Below are 15,117 nucleotides of genomic sequence, written 5' to 3'. Positions count from 1 at the left end.
TCAAACAAGGTCAACATCCATTGAATTATGACGTGACATGTTACCCTGTAACATGATAACTAAGCATGACAGATGGTGCAAACTATTCCATTTTAGAACCCTATTAACCCAAACAATAATTTGCATAATTTTTTACTGAAATTGGAGCAACTTTAATATTTGACCCCTGTACAAACTGAAATTGACCTTTGTCACCATTTTTGCTGTTTTGACCTCATAACTCCAGAACATTCAGTCACAGATAGTCCAAACTACACCTTTTTGGAATCGTTATGATCAGACAAATAATGTGATATAGTTTTCAACATGATTGGAGCATTTTCCAATTTTGACCTCTGTGTAATTCTTCATTGATCCCTACCTGGCTGCAGCTACCACCCTGGGATGGTTATCATACATTTTTGTGTAGGCCATGATACACTGAGGCTGGATTCTAAGTGTTGTTTTTTCCCCTTAAGTGGTACCGAAAACCTGCTTAGCCCATGGACTATAGTATATATTATAGTGGAAATCCTAGATACCTGAATTTGATCTAAAGCCTTACATGCAAAAAGGACAGTCCCTCAAGTCAAGTATGAGAGCATGCCCAAGTGGCTGCACTCCAATGCATCCATGACACACAGAACCGCCTTGAGTCCTGGATGGCAATAACCCATGCAGACAACTGGTCCATAACCACATGCCTAAAGTAACCATATATTTTATTTCCCAATTTTTCACCGAAGCCAAGCAATCCTTTCAAGTCCTAGTGTAGGTAAAATATCAGCTTTTTCAGACATGTACAACTGAATGTCATCAGCATAACAATGAAAAGTAACTCCACAGCATTGCAATAGCTGATCAAGATGTGCTACATAGAGAGAGAATAGGAGAGGGCATAATACAGACCCTTGCAGTATCCTACATTTTATTTGAACAAGATCTGAGGTAACATTGTTATAAGACACAATGAGAGTGACTAGATAAATAAGATGTCAACTACAAGAGAACACTGCCAGTAATCCCAAAATAATTCTTCAGCCTATCCAATAACATACAATGTTCAAACATGTCAAACGTGGCACTAATGACTAACAATAGCAGTACAGTGGTGGTATCCAAGTCCATTACCAGCAGAAGCTCATTCACCACTTAAGAAAGTGCTGTCTCTGTGTCGCAACAATGGGTTGGTCCCTGAATGCACTGATGAAATCCCCACATTTACACAATGCCCATAAACTCTTTGCTAAGGGGTTCAGAAGGCCTATTTACATGAATACTGAAATCATCAACAATCAGAATGTAATCAGCATGAGTCACCAGATTAGAAATGAACTCACCAAATTCATTGACGAAACTGGAGAATGAGTTTGGAGGCCTATAAACAGTAATAAGTAACATGAATGACTTTTGTACTTCGGACCTTCAGTGCCAAAACTACTAGTAGATGGTTTGCTGACCATGGTATTACTGTACGTGACTGGTGCACAGATAATACGTCAGGTTTTCTACAGGGTATTGTCAAGAAGAAGATGAGAGACACCAGACCTACAATACAGATGAGCTGAGGGAGGCTATCAAAGCAACCTGGGCTTTGATAACACCTCAGCAGTGCCACAGGCTGACTGCCTCCATGCCAAGCCGCACTGATTGAATAATTCATTCAAAAGGAGCACCAACCAAGTATGAAGTGCATAAATGAACAGACTTTTCAGAGGTTCCACGTGTCTGTATTGTAAATTCTTTCTTGGATCATACTGTTTTTATTTGTTAATCCCATAGGCTGCTCCCTTGTTTTCACTCCGGGTCACCACAGCAGATCCAAAGTGGGTCTGCATGTTGATTTGGAACAAGTTTTACGCCAGATGCCCTTCCTGATGCAACTCCACATTACATGGAGAAATGCAGTAGGGGTGGGGTTTGAACCGGATACCTTCTGCACTGAAACCAAGCGCACTAACTACTTGGCCACCATCCTTGTTTTTTTTTTTTGTTAATGACTGATGTAAATGAAGTCATATTCAGTGACTTGAAAATGTTCATATAGCCATCCCCTGTCTTGTCTAAAGATAAATAGACATTGAAATGTTGATTTGTACTCACATTACTTATGGTATCTGAAAATAGAGAGGCTATGACAATTGGCCATAATTCTTAAATTGTCAATATTTTCATAAACCCCTTGAATAAAAACTAAAGGTCTGCACTATAAGCACCTCTTCATTGTTTAGGTTCCACTCCATTGTGATGGTGTACAGAAGAAAAATTACAAAAACTGTCACGGTCTGTCTACTTATGAACTTGACTAAAAGGGCTTAGGTACAATGAGCCTCATGTATCAATGTTGCGCACTTGTGGCGTAAATTTACAGCGTAAACTTGAAATACACCAAAGTCGCCGTGACATGTATCAAGCAGTGCGCATTTCTGGCGTACGCCTGACGTGATCTTGATAAATGCAGCGGGTGGAAACGATCGTAATTATAATAAACACGCCCATAAATATTCAGACTCCGCTTCAGACACACCCTCATTTTACGACATGGAAGCTGGAAAGACGGCAATGAAAAAGAACTCCACCAATCACGACGCGTGCCAATAGAGCGTCAAAAGCGGCTGTCGTATCAATTGTTTTGTAGTATATAATCAATAAAGTGTTACAGTGGTCCCTCATTAATCGCTGGAGTTACGTTCTAAAAAATAGCCCGAAATACGCGAAACCGCGACGTTAGGCAGCGTTATTGTTTACAATTATTATAGACGTTTCAAAGCTGTAAAACCCCTCACTACACAGTTTATACACTTTCTCAATCAGGCATGAACATTTTCTCACTTTTCTCTCATGTGTAAACACTCTCAAAGTTCAAACCTTAGTAGGAAAATAATACCAAACTGTTTTCAGGCCCAAACATTTGTTTGAGAAATAAAAATAGAACGTTTTCCTATAAATAATTATGATGGCATTTAGAACTAACGAATTAATTTTAATGATCAACGAACGAGGTCGGACACATAAGAAACTATTAATAGTGACTGACCAGTATTTCACAGATAGGGCCTCTGCGTCCTGGCGCCGCGCCTTTTCCCACTCACACCTGGCTGCAGGTGTCTGTTTCCGTGTGACAAACACAGTTATGAGTAGTTGTTGGCGCTCTTTTCTCTTCTGGGCAACAAGATTCTTACAAACAGATACACAGAACACAGAACACTGTAAAAAAAAAAAGGCATGCAAAATTGGACTAAATACTCCGCGAGACTCCGAGGCCACAACAGGTGAACGGCGTTATAGCGAGGGACCACTGTATTCTCTTTTCACATGTCAATAATTCTTGACGTGGATATTTGCTCGCTCAATTAATAAGACACGCCTAATCTGTCAGATTTCTTTATTTTTTAAATGTATTTCTGTATTTATTTTATTGTGACAACTGAATGGAGACGACAAAACCTGGTTGCAGCACGGGCGAATTAAAGGAATGACGAAACTACAGTTGTAATGATCAATTTCATAGTCTAAAACGATCACACCACATGAAGTTAAGCTCAGCGCTGCTCTGGCTCCAGGCTCGAAGTCTGGAGAAAAAGGCGAGCAGCGCTTTCCTTCCTGTCAGCGCTGTAGCCACGGATCGTGCTCGAGACCAACAATCAAAGGCGGGATTTGTATTGATTATTATGTAGTATAATCAGGAAAGTGTTATTTATGTAACATATGCATTGATTTGTATAATGGCACTGTTTATCATGTTGATCATCTTCATTTTTATGTGGATTCCAGCGCTGGTTCATTTTGGTGTATAATTTACGCCACCTCTCGACCTGGTGTATATTTTCAGCGCAGCGTACGCCAACGACCACACTGATAAATGCCAAGTAGCGCAGCCGTTTTGGCGTACACCCCATATACGCTCAAATATCGCCGTACACAACATTGATACATGAGGCCCAATGTGTGTGTGTGTTTTTTTAAGTATTACCAGCAGAAAAGGCGTGAATATTCAGAGCTATATCTTGCTCCTCAGTGTGAGCGACATCAAGAAGATAAGCTCTGATTGGCCCATCAGCAGCATCAGCAGCAAAGTCCAGCACCACAACCCCTACTACTGTGAGGATGATGCCAATTCGCTGGTTGCTGGGGGTATCACCTACAGAAAGGCCTGAAAGAGTCCAACGAGGTATATTCAGCAGTTGCTGTACAACAATTATTAAACATTCTAAGCAATGATCCCCTTTAACACTTTCTACTCACCTATTATTGACCCATTTAAAAAGAGTGCCACTCCCAGCAGCACACCCACACACAAGGCAAGTATAAATGGTCTTCTCCTGCCCCAACTCAGCTTACAGCGGTCGCTGGCTGAGCCTATCACAGGTGTAAAGAATAAACCCAGAATGGGACTGAGGAACCAGGTTAGGCTGTAATATTGCTCAGGAAGCCCTGGAAACACACACAGTATAGATATATGTCAGTAGTGTTTCTTTTTTAAATTGCTGAAGTGTCTGCACTATCATTATCAGAGTGTTGTATGCCAGCAACCTTCTCCAGTGCATTGCAAAAAAAATATATGTAATGCAATGCTAAAATCCCCTTGGCTGTATGAGCATGTAATCCATGAAAGATTGTGCAGAAAGAATGGGTCCTTTTGACCCCTTAAAATAGGTCAAGATTAGCCATCTTTGAACTTGTCCAAGGTCTGTGTCCCAAGAATGCTATCTGTGAATTTGAAGACTCTGGCAGTAATAGGACTGGACTTATGCTGAGCACAGATAGAAAGACGGACAGACGGACAGACACAAACTCTTCGCAATATCAAATGACCATATTTTGGCCTCTAGTAATAATGGACAGTTGAGAGTGAATGGTGAAATAATAAGGACGATATTTTCTGTATGCGTAAATTGGGACACAGCAGGCAAAAATGTAAAATTAGACAAGAATGAAAGGTTTACAGTTAAATGCATGAAAAGCAAAGCACAATAGTTGCTATAGTATATCCCATGTAATCATCAGCCAGAAGGCTGTGATCACATGACCAAAAAATAAAAATGGGGGAAGTTCTGTTATAGTGATGTCACTTCCTGGTGTAGCTACTTGTTAACAGCTTCGGTTCTGGTATATTATGTAAAAGCTAGCAAGAAATAAACACTTCTAAAACTGAAAACACTGTTTTTGAAACCTAATACACCTCTGAACTTATTTACAAGACATTTCACCGAGGTTAGCATAGTGATGTCACTTCCTGGTGTAGCTACTTGCTAACAGCTTAATTTCTGGTATATTATGTAAAACCTAACAAGAAATAATCACTTCTAAAAGTGAATGCACTGTTTTTGTAACCTGATAACACCTCTGGAGTAATTTACAAGACATTTTGCAGATGTTAGCTTGCATGCTAACTTTCGCTAATTCAAAGCCAACTTCCTATGGACTTAAATTTGTTTCATTAATAAGTGCAAATGCACAGAGGGTGATCTACAAGTATTCCTTGATTTGCACAACATGAAGAAATGATGATTTGATTTGAATATGTACAAACTGTACGTAAGACAATAGGACCTTAATAATTAATTAAACAACTGCAAATTATAAAGAATGCAATGCTCATACAGCCGAGGGTATTTAACCCTCTGGGGCCGACGCGTATATGATGGCTAAGACCAAGCATTACTAAATTATGAATAACTTTTGAATGATATGAGATAGAAACATACTTTTTTTTGCTGAAAAGTTAACTCCGCAGACTTTCGAGCCAGCCATTGGCCATCTTTGTACTCCTCATAGAAGCTGTGTGATGACGTGCGCAATGTGAGTGTCCAATCGGAATTGGTTCACCGTCACATGGTTTTCCAAAATCCAATCGTGGGGCAGATTCTCCTCACGTGAAAAGCCAAAGATTGTTTTCAGGAGTGATGTGTTACTAGTTGGCTCGTTTGAATAGCCCCCTGGGTGCTCCAATGAGTACATACTATTAGTACATACTCAGTGCGCCCTGTGAAATTACGCACAGCGATCAATGAAAGCAGGAGCAGACGGAGAGCCTCTGATGACAATCTCACATGCTCAAACAAAGAGTGTGTAACTATCAGGATTGCTCCACTAGTTTGCATGTGAATGTTACTGGATAACTCTGTTGCTTTCTCTGCATAAAGCACTGTGTACCATATCAATGGACAACAAAACACATAGACCATTTTGTATATATTGTTCAAAATGTGCATTTGTGTTTATTGTTTGAACCTTTTTGTTTGTAGAGTCTTTCACACAAGACCTCAAATTACCTTTATAATGTGTCAAAACAGTTGTTTATTATAGTTTGCTGTGTATTTTGAATAAATGTGTGTGGAAAATTATTTTTTCGCTTTATTTTTTCCTTGCCTATTTTTGATTGTAAACCTTTATTACACTTATAAAAGACAACAAAAACATATATATTCTGAAAGCACAGGTTGCCCTGAAAAAAAAAGAGACATAAAACTTGATTGTGGGCTGCAGGGAGAGCTGTTAACAGCAATAATAAAACATTTATGCCAGGCGAGTGAACTGTCCAAAAAATGCCCTCAGACCCCAGAGGGTTAAGCATGCCATTATATTTGAACTTATTCAACAGTATATTAAATGGGCTTTCCCATCTGGTGTAGATGCTTAAAGCACTTTACAATGGTGCCTCACACACACACACACACACACACACACACACACACACACACACACACACACACACACACACACACACACACACACACACACACACACACACAGTGAGAGAGAGAGAGAGAGAGAGAGTGTGTTGCCATTCAAGGCGGTCAACTGCACACCAGGAGCAACTTTCATGACCGTCCTGTCTGATGGGGAATTCCACTAATGATCAAACTGTACACCATAAACCCACATTCAAAGTGAGGGTTTTTGTTTTTTGGGTCCTTCCCCCAATAGGGATTACGCTATCTTTTTTCATTTTTCACATTTCTGATAAGACCTACTCTGTTCAAAACAAAACACACACCACAAATGAACTGCTGTTATTTTCTTCACATGAAGAAGACTGTCTGCCTGTGCTCCAATGTTTGAAAGACGTGTGGTATGCAATAAATCAGGCCCCATACAACAGTAAAATTATGAAGAAACATAGCTGCTTTGAAGCTGCTTCCTCTCTGCCAACTGCTTTGAAATAGTTGCAGATACTAGTGTGACCTCGTACAATAAAGTGGAAGTCATAAAACCACAAACCTGAGCCTTAGCGAGCAAAGAAAACAAGAAAAAAACAAAAACACCATTGTTCCTTCATTTGGCAGTTTTCCGTGTCCTGTTTGGGCCACATACACCAAACATATGAGAGGCAATGTAATGCCAGTTGACAAGAAGCAAGCAAGATGACAGCATCCTGATTTTCCATCCCTTATAAAGAAGTGACATTTGTCATTTCAGTGAAGCATCTCATCATTTGTCATATCATTTGGCTGCCAATGCAGGCTGCTCTGCTCCTGCCTTCCTTCTTCCTTAAACCAACAAAAGAAAAAAGATGGTGTTCTTGTAGCTGAAAAAATAGCTTCCTGTCTGTGTGATCAAAATTATGATGCATGAGAAGGCCAGCATTCCAACAGAGGTGTAGCTACATACTTGTAAGGGATGACAAATCAATCTCTTTTATGATAACAGCATCATTCAGTTCCAGTATTGTTGCCGTATTTGTTTAATATACAGAATTATTGGGACTCCTGTATTTTAAGTACAGAATTTAAAATATGTTTGGATGTAAATGCTAATGAACCAATTTTCTATAATCAATTTAATCATTTTATACAGTGCCATATTGCAACCCAAGGAGTGATACACAAGTAAGGCACCCCATAAGCAAGCACACTGGCAACAGCGGTCAGGAAAAATAAACTAGACCTGCCAGCAGGTATACACGGGGTCTAAACCCGTACACAGGCGGCCTCCTGAGCTACCGTGAGGCCGTGATAACTCGTAACAATGCAGCTGTGAGATGTGGGCCTGACCCACGGGACCACATGGGGCGCTGTCATGCTAACTTTACCGTCAAGAGGACTAACTTTAACTGCGATGTCCATACTTTCAGTTCTTCCACTGAATCACAGCCACTGCTCCCACCACATGCATTAAGTGCTATGCATCCAGATAACTGTGCTGTAATGCAGTCTGTCAGTCTATATTTACTCACTAACTCATCTTCAACCGCTTACTCCAATTAAGGGTCATGGATGGCTGGAGCCTACCCAGCAGTCATAGGGTGTGAGGCGGGGTACACCCCGGACAAGACACCAGTCTGTCTCAGGGCCACATCAGTCAACATTACACAAATAATGAATGTTTATGAGTTCAATGGTATGAATATTTCATGAGGTGAAAGATGGAATGTTCCATTCAACGAGGTGAAGCGGGGCGATAGTCATTGGGACACGTCACTGTTGACTTCTTTAACACAGGAATGATCATGGTTTTCTTGAAGCTCATACGGACCGCAGCCTGACTCAGAGAGGAGTTAAAGTAGACCTGCATTGAAATAAATGCAGTCAGATCTTTGGACCAAAAAATGACTTATATTTACACATAAGATCCTTCTGAATGTAGTAAAGTAAATCTGCAAGCCCAGATCTGTCATTCAACGGAGAAATCTTTGTTTAAAAATGACAAATTTACAGCTAAAATTTAGCCCTCCACAAAACTGTCAGCACATCCGGGACGCTGCCGAGACGTCAGAGAGAAGACCCTATCCCAGCATGCATTGCGCGCGCCAACTGTAATTTGTGGATTTACGTCAGTTTGCATCTGCACCTTTTTCTTGTCTTATACAGAAGGATCTACTTTTTAAAACTTCATATTGTCTTGCAGCACGTTTGGTGAGTACACATTTCTTTTATTTGTGCTTGAAAATTATTTTGAGGGACTTTTTCATACGCCTGTTTGATTGAGTGGTGTCGCATTGAAAATCTACTGTCTTTCACCTCCGGTGTTACCGTCGCGGGGTACGGAGGTGGGACCCGCAAAGAATTCAAGTCATTAAAAAGATATAAACCTCTCTCAGCGGCTATGGAGCTCTGCGGCTCCGATTACCGAGACGTGCGGCGCTGCGGATTTTGCTGCAAGAAGTCTGTCCTTGCGAGCAAAGGTGTCATCGGCCGCTTCGCATTAAAACAGCGAGCGTAGTCTCTGGACTTGTGCCAAGTTGGCTGCACCTCCATTCAGTAGACAGGGACGTGGTGCCGGCTGCACAGCAGACACGGGGGCGATGTGAGTGACCCGCTTCGGCGTTTACCAAGCTAGACGCGGTAAGCGCATCGGAGGCAGAGAGCGAGGCGTTGGGTAAAAACGTCGCCCCCTGTCAATGTCGCCGCTGATCTAAGCATGCAGAGCTGTATCTCACATTCATTGCTGCTTACTTTTGGATGTTGAAACCAGGATGTGTATAACAGTAACATTACTAACAGATAAAATCAATTTCAATGCGGGATCGGACTGAAGGCGCGAGTGCTCCGTCTTCTGCCGGACGTCACTGCAATGTCCCAGGTGTACAAACAGTTTTCGCTGACGGCCAAATTTTAGCTGCAAATTTGTCATTTTTAAACTAAGATTTCTCCGCTGAATTACAAATTTGGGCTTGCAGATTTACTTTACTGCATTCATAAGGGTCTTATAAATACATATCAGCTATTTCTTTCTGAGATCTGACCACATTTATGTCAATGCAGGTCTACTTTAAAGATTTCTGTGTTGACACTTGCTAGTTTAAGGTATTTTTACAAAGTTCAGACAACATTCATTCAAGTAAACAGAAAATAATTAATGGGAATTAGAAAAGTGTGAACTAAAAATCTTCCAAAGGGATCTTCCCCATCACATGTACAGCAGTTTTCTTCAAAATCTGTATGGCCAGTTGTTTCTGCTATGTAGAACCCGTAAAGCCAGAAAATGCATACATGGTTATTATATTCATAACTTTGTAAAATTTTTATCTGATGAGGACACTTCATGAAATTTTTGATCCAATATCCCTAAATTACTATGTTTTACACTGGTTGTTGATCAACATAGAATAAAAGTTAAAAATAGCCCTCTTTCCAAAATTCATGACTATTCGGTTGTGACTGACCCAAATATATTTAGATCTCAGCAGCTGCAGTGCGTTGATGAATTATTAATCGTGTGGTTTAGATCTTCGTCAGCTTATTTAAGAGGAAATATGCAACATTTTTCCTGAATTTTTAAGTTTAAAAGGAATGCCTCTGCCCCCAAATTGTCTCGCATAGAAAAACCAGCCTTGCAACTTCAGAGACACTGCCCCGGTGTCCTCTAAATGACAGTCTCAGGTCTTGTGAGAAACAAAAACTACTCCAACACATATACACCCCCTATCGAGGCACTGGAGAGCTAGCAACTAAAAGAACAAACCAACGAAGGCTTTATTTCTTACATGTTCATCTTCATGGTAGAGCCAATGAAAAAGCAAAGACAACCCCTACTGGAGGAAGAGAGGAACACAAAAAAAGCATGTGATCAAGTGAGGGGCTAGTCAACCTCGGTTGGGCATTTTTTGGAATAGCGAGAGCTAAAAATAAAGAAGTGTGCAAAACAGATGCAGACCTAGTATTCTTGCAGTTGCACTTGTAAATGTATTGACATAAATTCTCTATTCTCTACAGGTGTAATTCTGTGTAATGTCGCTTTCTTGACATGGCTCCGCAGATTGCATTCACCAGCTCAGTTGAAAACAAATGCACATGGAGAGTGGGGGAGAAAGGGGAGGGCCAGAATTGAGTTTTTAATCAGTTTTGTGACATATGTACTCCCAAACTGTAGGGGGAGCTCTGCAGAGAAGAAAGTGACCAAAACAAAAATGCTCACAATCACGTCAACCAATGCAGTTTTCTTTATTTATGATAAAGGACATGTATATGTGTTGTGCAACATTAAATCAAATTAAATTCATGAGTTATGGCTCACTCACACACAACATCATTTTATGCATAATGCTGCCACTCGCATTTTAACATTCTCCAGAATGTTTGCGCACATGGGTCACAGTTTGTGTACCTATGCCAACATTTTGCCATCACGTGTTTTTATAAACCACAATGCATGCAGTAATACTCTCATGCGCATCTTCTAGCTCCCATTTTGTGCATTATTATTAGATCTTCATCAGCTTATTAAAGAAGAAATATGCAACATTTTTGCTTAAATTTTTAAGTTTAGAGGGAATGCCCCTCCCCTCCAAGTGTCTCGAATAGAAAAACCAGCCTTGCAACTTCAGGGATGCTGCCCCAAATAGAAAAATCATAAATGAGGCTCTAGGTACTTCAGCAAGGAAGTTGTTTAAAAAAACTTGCGCAATATGTCAACTGTGGACGCAAAGCTAGACCAACATACAGCATCACAATATCTCAATGAATTCTTTCAGGAGAAAGGTAAACAGGTGCTCTGGCACAAATTCACTGTGCAATAAAGGTGCAGAGAATCTGCAAGTAACATTTCAGGGAACAAGAAACAGTGGTCGAGTGATAATGACTACATCAGCTGTTTGTGAGAAAGACCAAGTTGTGTTCTTGTGTGTACATTGGGACTTCTTACCTATCTGCAGCAGAATGGGTGTCACTAGGGCCATTTCGATGGCGTAGCAGAACTCTCGGCCAAACATCACTGCCCCGTGCATTAACCAGCGACGTAGAGGGATCTGCTCACATCTGCCCTCCTCCCCTTCTGTATTCTCACTTACGTCTGACTCTTCCTCAGATTTCATACTCCCTGGGAGGCCAAACTTCTCACGCTCTCTGTCTTCTTCCATTCCAGTCTGGTTTGATTTCAGAGAAAATGTTTAGTTTGCCAGATGATTGGTTGCACTTATGGATAATATTTTCCTTTGTATGAACAACAGTATTATTACTGTTATACTGTGGTAAAAGATCTGTTATCCACAGGCATCTGATGATACACAAGAGAAACATACACATGCACACAATATCATATGGACAGAAAAGAACACGCACACAACATTTCCAACTTTGTCTAGATTTGAATGAGTATAAAATTGAGAAGCTGAAGGTTTTATAGATGTATCACCATGTTACAGAAAATACAAGAGGCAAAAGGAGAGTGACCCAGTGACTCCAAACAACTACAAAACAGTATTACTATTTTGTAAGACACACCTCCCCTTGTTGGAATTTAGGATACCCTCTGTTTTATATGAATTACATTGCAAAATAGCCCTTTTGTGGAATATGATTCCATAGTTGTATATAATTCTCGTTTTACATTTTACTTGGTCTACATTTTATTTTATTTTACCTTTTATTTTATTTTATTTTACCTTATGTTTATATTAGTTGTACAAATACTCTGAATAATTTACCGTTAAATTTCACTATCTTTTATTTGGCTAAAAATTACTCGTACCACAGAAAGCACCTTTTTGGAGTTGCACTCAAATCTCATTGTAATGCAAATTACAATGACAATAAAGGCGATTCTGATGCTGATTGTGATTTTTTTCAAAAAGATTCCATGTTATGTGATCCACTGATGCCAAACAACTGCAGAGCAGTATTTATTTATGTTTTTATTTTTTTTAAAAAAAAAAAAGCTCCTTGGATCATATGACATGGAAGCTACTGAAAAAAATACTTATTTTAATGTTAAATTAAAAAAATCATATAAAATTGAAGGTGTACCAAATTCTAGCAAAGGGATGTGTTTTCTTATTTTTCTTATTTTTTTTAGGTTAGTAATACCATTTTGTGTCGGGTAGCGGTGGTGACCAAGTGGTTACTGTACTGAGTAACATTTCTCCATGAAATATGGAGATCTGTCAGGAAGGGCATTCCGTGACCCCGAGTGAAAACAAGGGAGCAACCGAAGGGACTTATAATACCATTCTGCATTGATTTGGAGACAGTCACATGACATGAAATCTACTGAAAAAAAATAAAATAAATGAAACTATTTTTCTAAATTAAAATCAATATAAAACAGAAGGTGTGCTAAAATCTGACAAACAGAATTGTTTCTTGTTTCTCCAGATTTGTAATACTATTCTGAATTGTCAGTGGATCACTTGACATGGAACCAATCAGGGGGAAAGGGGGCTATTTTTCAATGTCAAAATTCACATAAAATAGAACATGGAGTAAAACCCAGTAAACACACTTGATGCAGTGCTGTAATACTATCCTACATTGCTTTTGAATGACTGGAAAATATGATGGGGAAGGTATAGAAAAATTAAGTTGTCCCCTTAAAATATTTCGGAAAAAGAATTTGTAATTTTTGAGCATAATTTATGCAAATATAGTTAGATGGTTTTGAAAAGGACTTTTGTGTGCATCTGGTGCTGTCAGCACACAGTGTAACCCAGTTCTTCTGGAGCTGGTTAGAGTGACATTATTCTAACAGATGAATTGACAGAACTGAAAGACTATAAAAACTTTATGGTCCTGAACAAAAAGCACATTACGAAACCAGCCTCATTACGCCACACGTTGTTGTGTAACCGACACGCTTACCAAACTAAGGAATTATGAAAAGAAAACCAGGTCGGCTTGTTGAACCAGCCAAGACACGTCTGTGTGCTCTGTTAATTGAAACTATGGACCCACCGTGTGGAAATCGTACAGAAAAATTAATAACAGTATCAGGACATTGTCGCTGGAGTGCGTAACACCTGACAGCGGTGTTTAACATTAGCGCAGCGCGCTAACTAACGTGAGACAAGGTGTCAGATGAAAACACGCACAGACAAAACATGAAGACAAAACATACACGCAGTCATATGGAAGTCATAAAGATGTAACATACCTGAGCTTTTATTGCTCCAACTTAATCCAGAAGCAGTAATCTTGTAACGCCGCACGCGAGTCTTTTTCGTCTCCACAGTAATAGAGGCGGGGTCGTAGTGAGAAACGAGTGACGTCATCCGGTATTCACATACAGTGGGCGGGGCACGAATAGAATAGAACAGAATATTGATTATGTCGAATTATAATTAGGAAGGTTTAAATGCAGAGGGCAAGTTTCGTTGTATGAATGTACAATGACAATAAAGGCCCTGATTATAATATTATTATTAATATGCATATGTCAGGGACATAAATGAGCGAAGCTCGTTAGCATCTCACTATGTAATTTAGGTCCATCAGACTTTATTTTGAGTAAATGCGTCAGGGGAGCATTAGCATGGCAAAAACCTTTCAGCTTCTGGGGGGGAGGGGTGTCTGCCCCCCATACCTCTCACCTTTTTAAGCATTTTTCGTTTTTTGCTTTTCAGCTGACCCCCCTCATTACAGCCCTCTTAACCCCCCTGCCACTTTAAGCATTTTTTTAAATGTAGATGTAAATTAATATTCAAAGTTTTCAGGTAGTTGACAGTAGGGCTGTATAATATGGCCAAATTATCGTATCACAATATTGTCATATAAAGTGTCATGTAAATGTCACTTATATACATGCTGTCCATATTCTTGAGCCGCTTAGGTGGGTAGGGAGAGTTCCCATGGGATAAAAAAGCTTTTCAACCTACCATCCCTGGTTCTCAAGACCAGGCACCTAAGTGGCTCTACTCTCTCTCTCTCTCTTTAAGATATTTAGGTGTACCTTTTAGTAAACACTAGTAGAGTTCCACCTTAGATGTGGAATGTATAATAAAAGATATACGTTACTGAATTTTCATATCAAGATGATATACAATATGACTATGATTTGACACAAAGTGCAGGAACAGTGAAAATTAAACATTCTTAAACAAAACAGTAATAATACCACACTCATTTTGCACTCATCATAAGGTTAGAATACTGTGCCCTCCAAAAGTATCGGAACACTTGGAATTTCACACATTTTAAATTGTTTATGCCATTTTAAATACAAGAAATACAAAAAAAAAAAAGAATAAAAAAGAATAAAAACAATCTTCCTCAAACTCAAACTGAAAGCAAATCTCTAAAACTTGATAAAACCTGTGAATAATAATCAGTTTTATTGCCAGCTTTCTTTAGACAAGTCAGTGGATGGGAACATGAACATTTCCAAGTCACTGAATGTCTTGGATTTTATTTACATCAGTTATGAAGAAATACAAGTTTCTTTCACCAAAACATCAAATCTAGGCTTTCATCTCAAATGTACTTT

General features: G+C 39.5%; 1 protein-coding gene across 1 annotated transcript in view; it reads right to left on the bottom strand.

Moving 5' to 3' along the window:
* LOC117514445 (solute carrier family 45 member 4-like) overlaps nucleotides 1-13,874 on the bottom strand; it is a 37,257-nt gene extending 23,383 nt beyond the window's left edge. Inside the window, exons 1-4 of the mRNA XM_034174914.1 lie at nucleotides 13,789-13,874; nucleotides 11,566-11,785; nucleotides 4,225-4,413; nucleotides 3,953-4,132 (exon numbers count right to left, since the gene is read on the bottom strand). Of these exons, the coding sequence (XP_034030805.1) occupies nucleotides 3,953-4,132; nucleotides 4,225-4,413; nucleotides 11,566-11,779 (583 nt within the window). The 5' untranslated portion in view covers nucleotides 11,780-11,785; nucleotides 13,789-13,874. The remainder of the gene's footprint in view (nucleotides 1-3,952; nucleotides 4,133-4,224; nucleotides 4,414-11,565; nucleotides 11,786-13,788) is intronic.
* Nucleotides 13,875-15,117: the final 1,243 nt, after the last annotated feature.

Source organism: Thalassophryne amazonica, chromosome 7 (genome assembly GCF_902500255.1).
Source record: "Thalassophryne amazonica chromosome 7, fThaAma1.1, whole genome shotgun sequence".
In the NCBI taxonomy this organism is placed as follows: domain Eukaryota; kingdom Metazoa; phylum Chordata; class Actinopteri; order Batrachoidiformes; family Batrachoididae; genus Thalassophryne; species Thalassophryne amazonica.
This window is presented reverse-complemented; position numbering and strand designations above follow the sequence as displayed.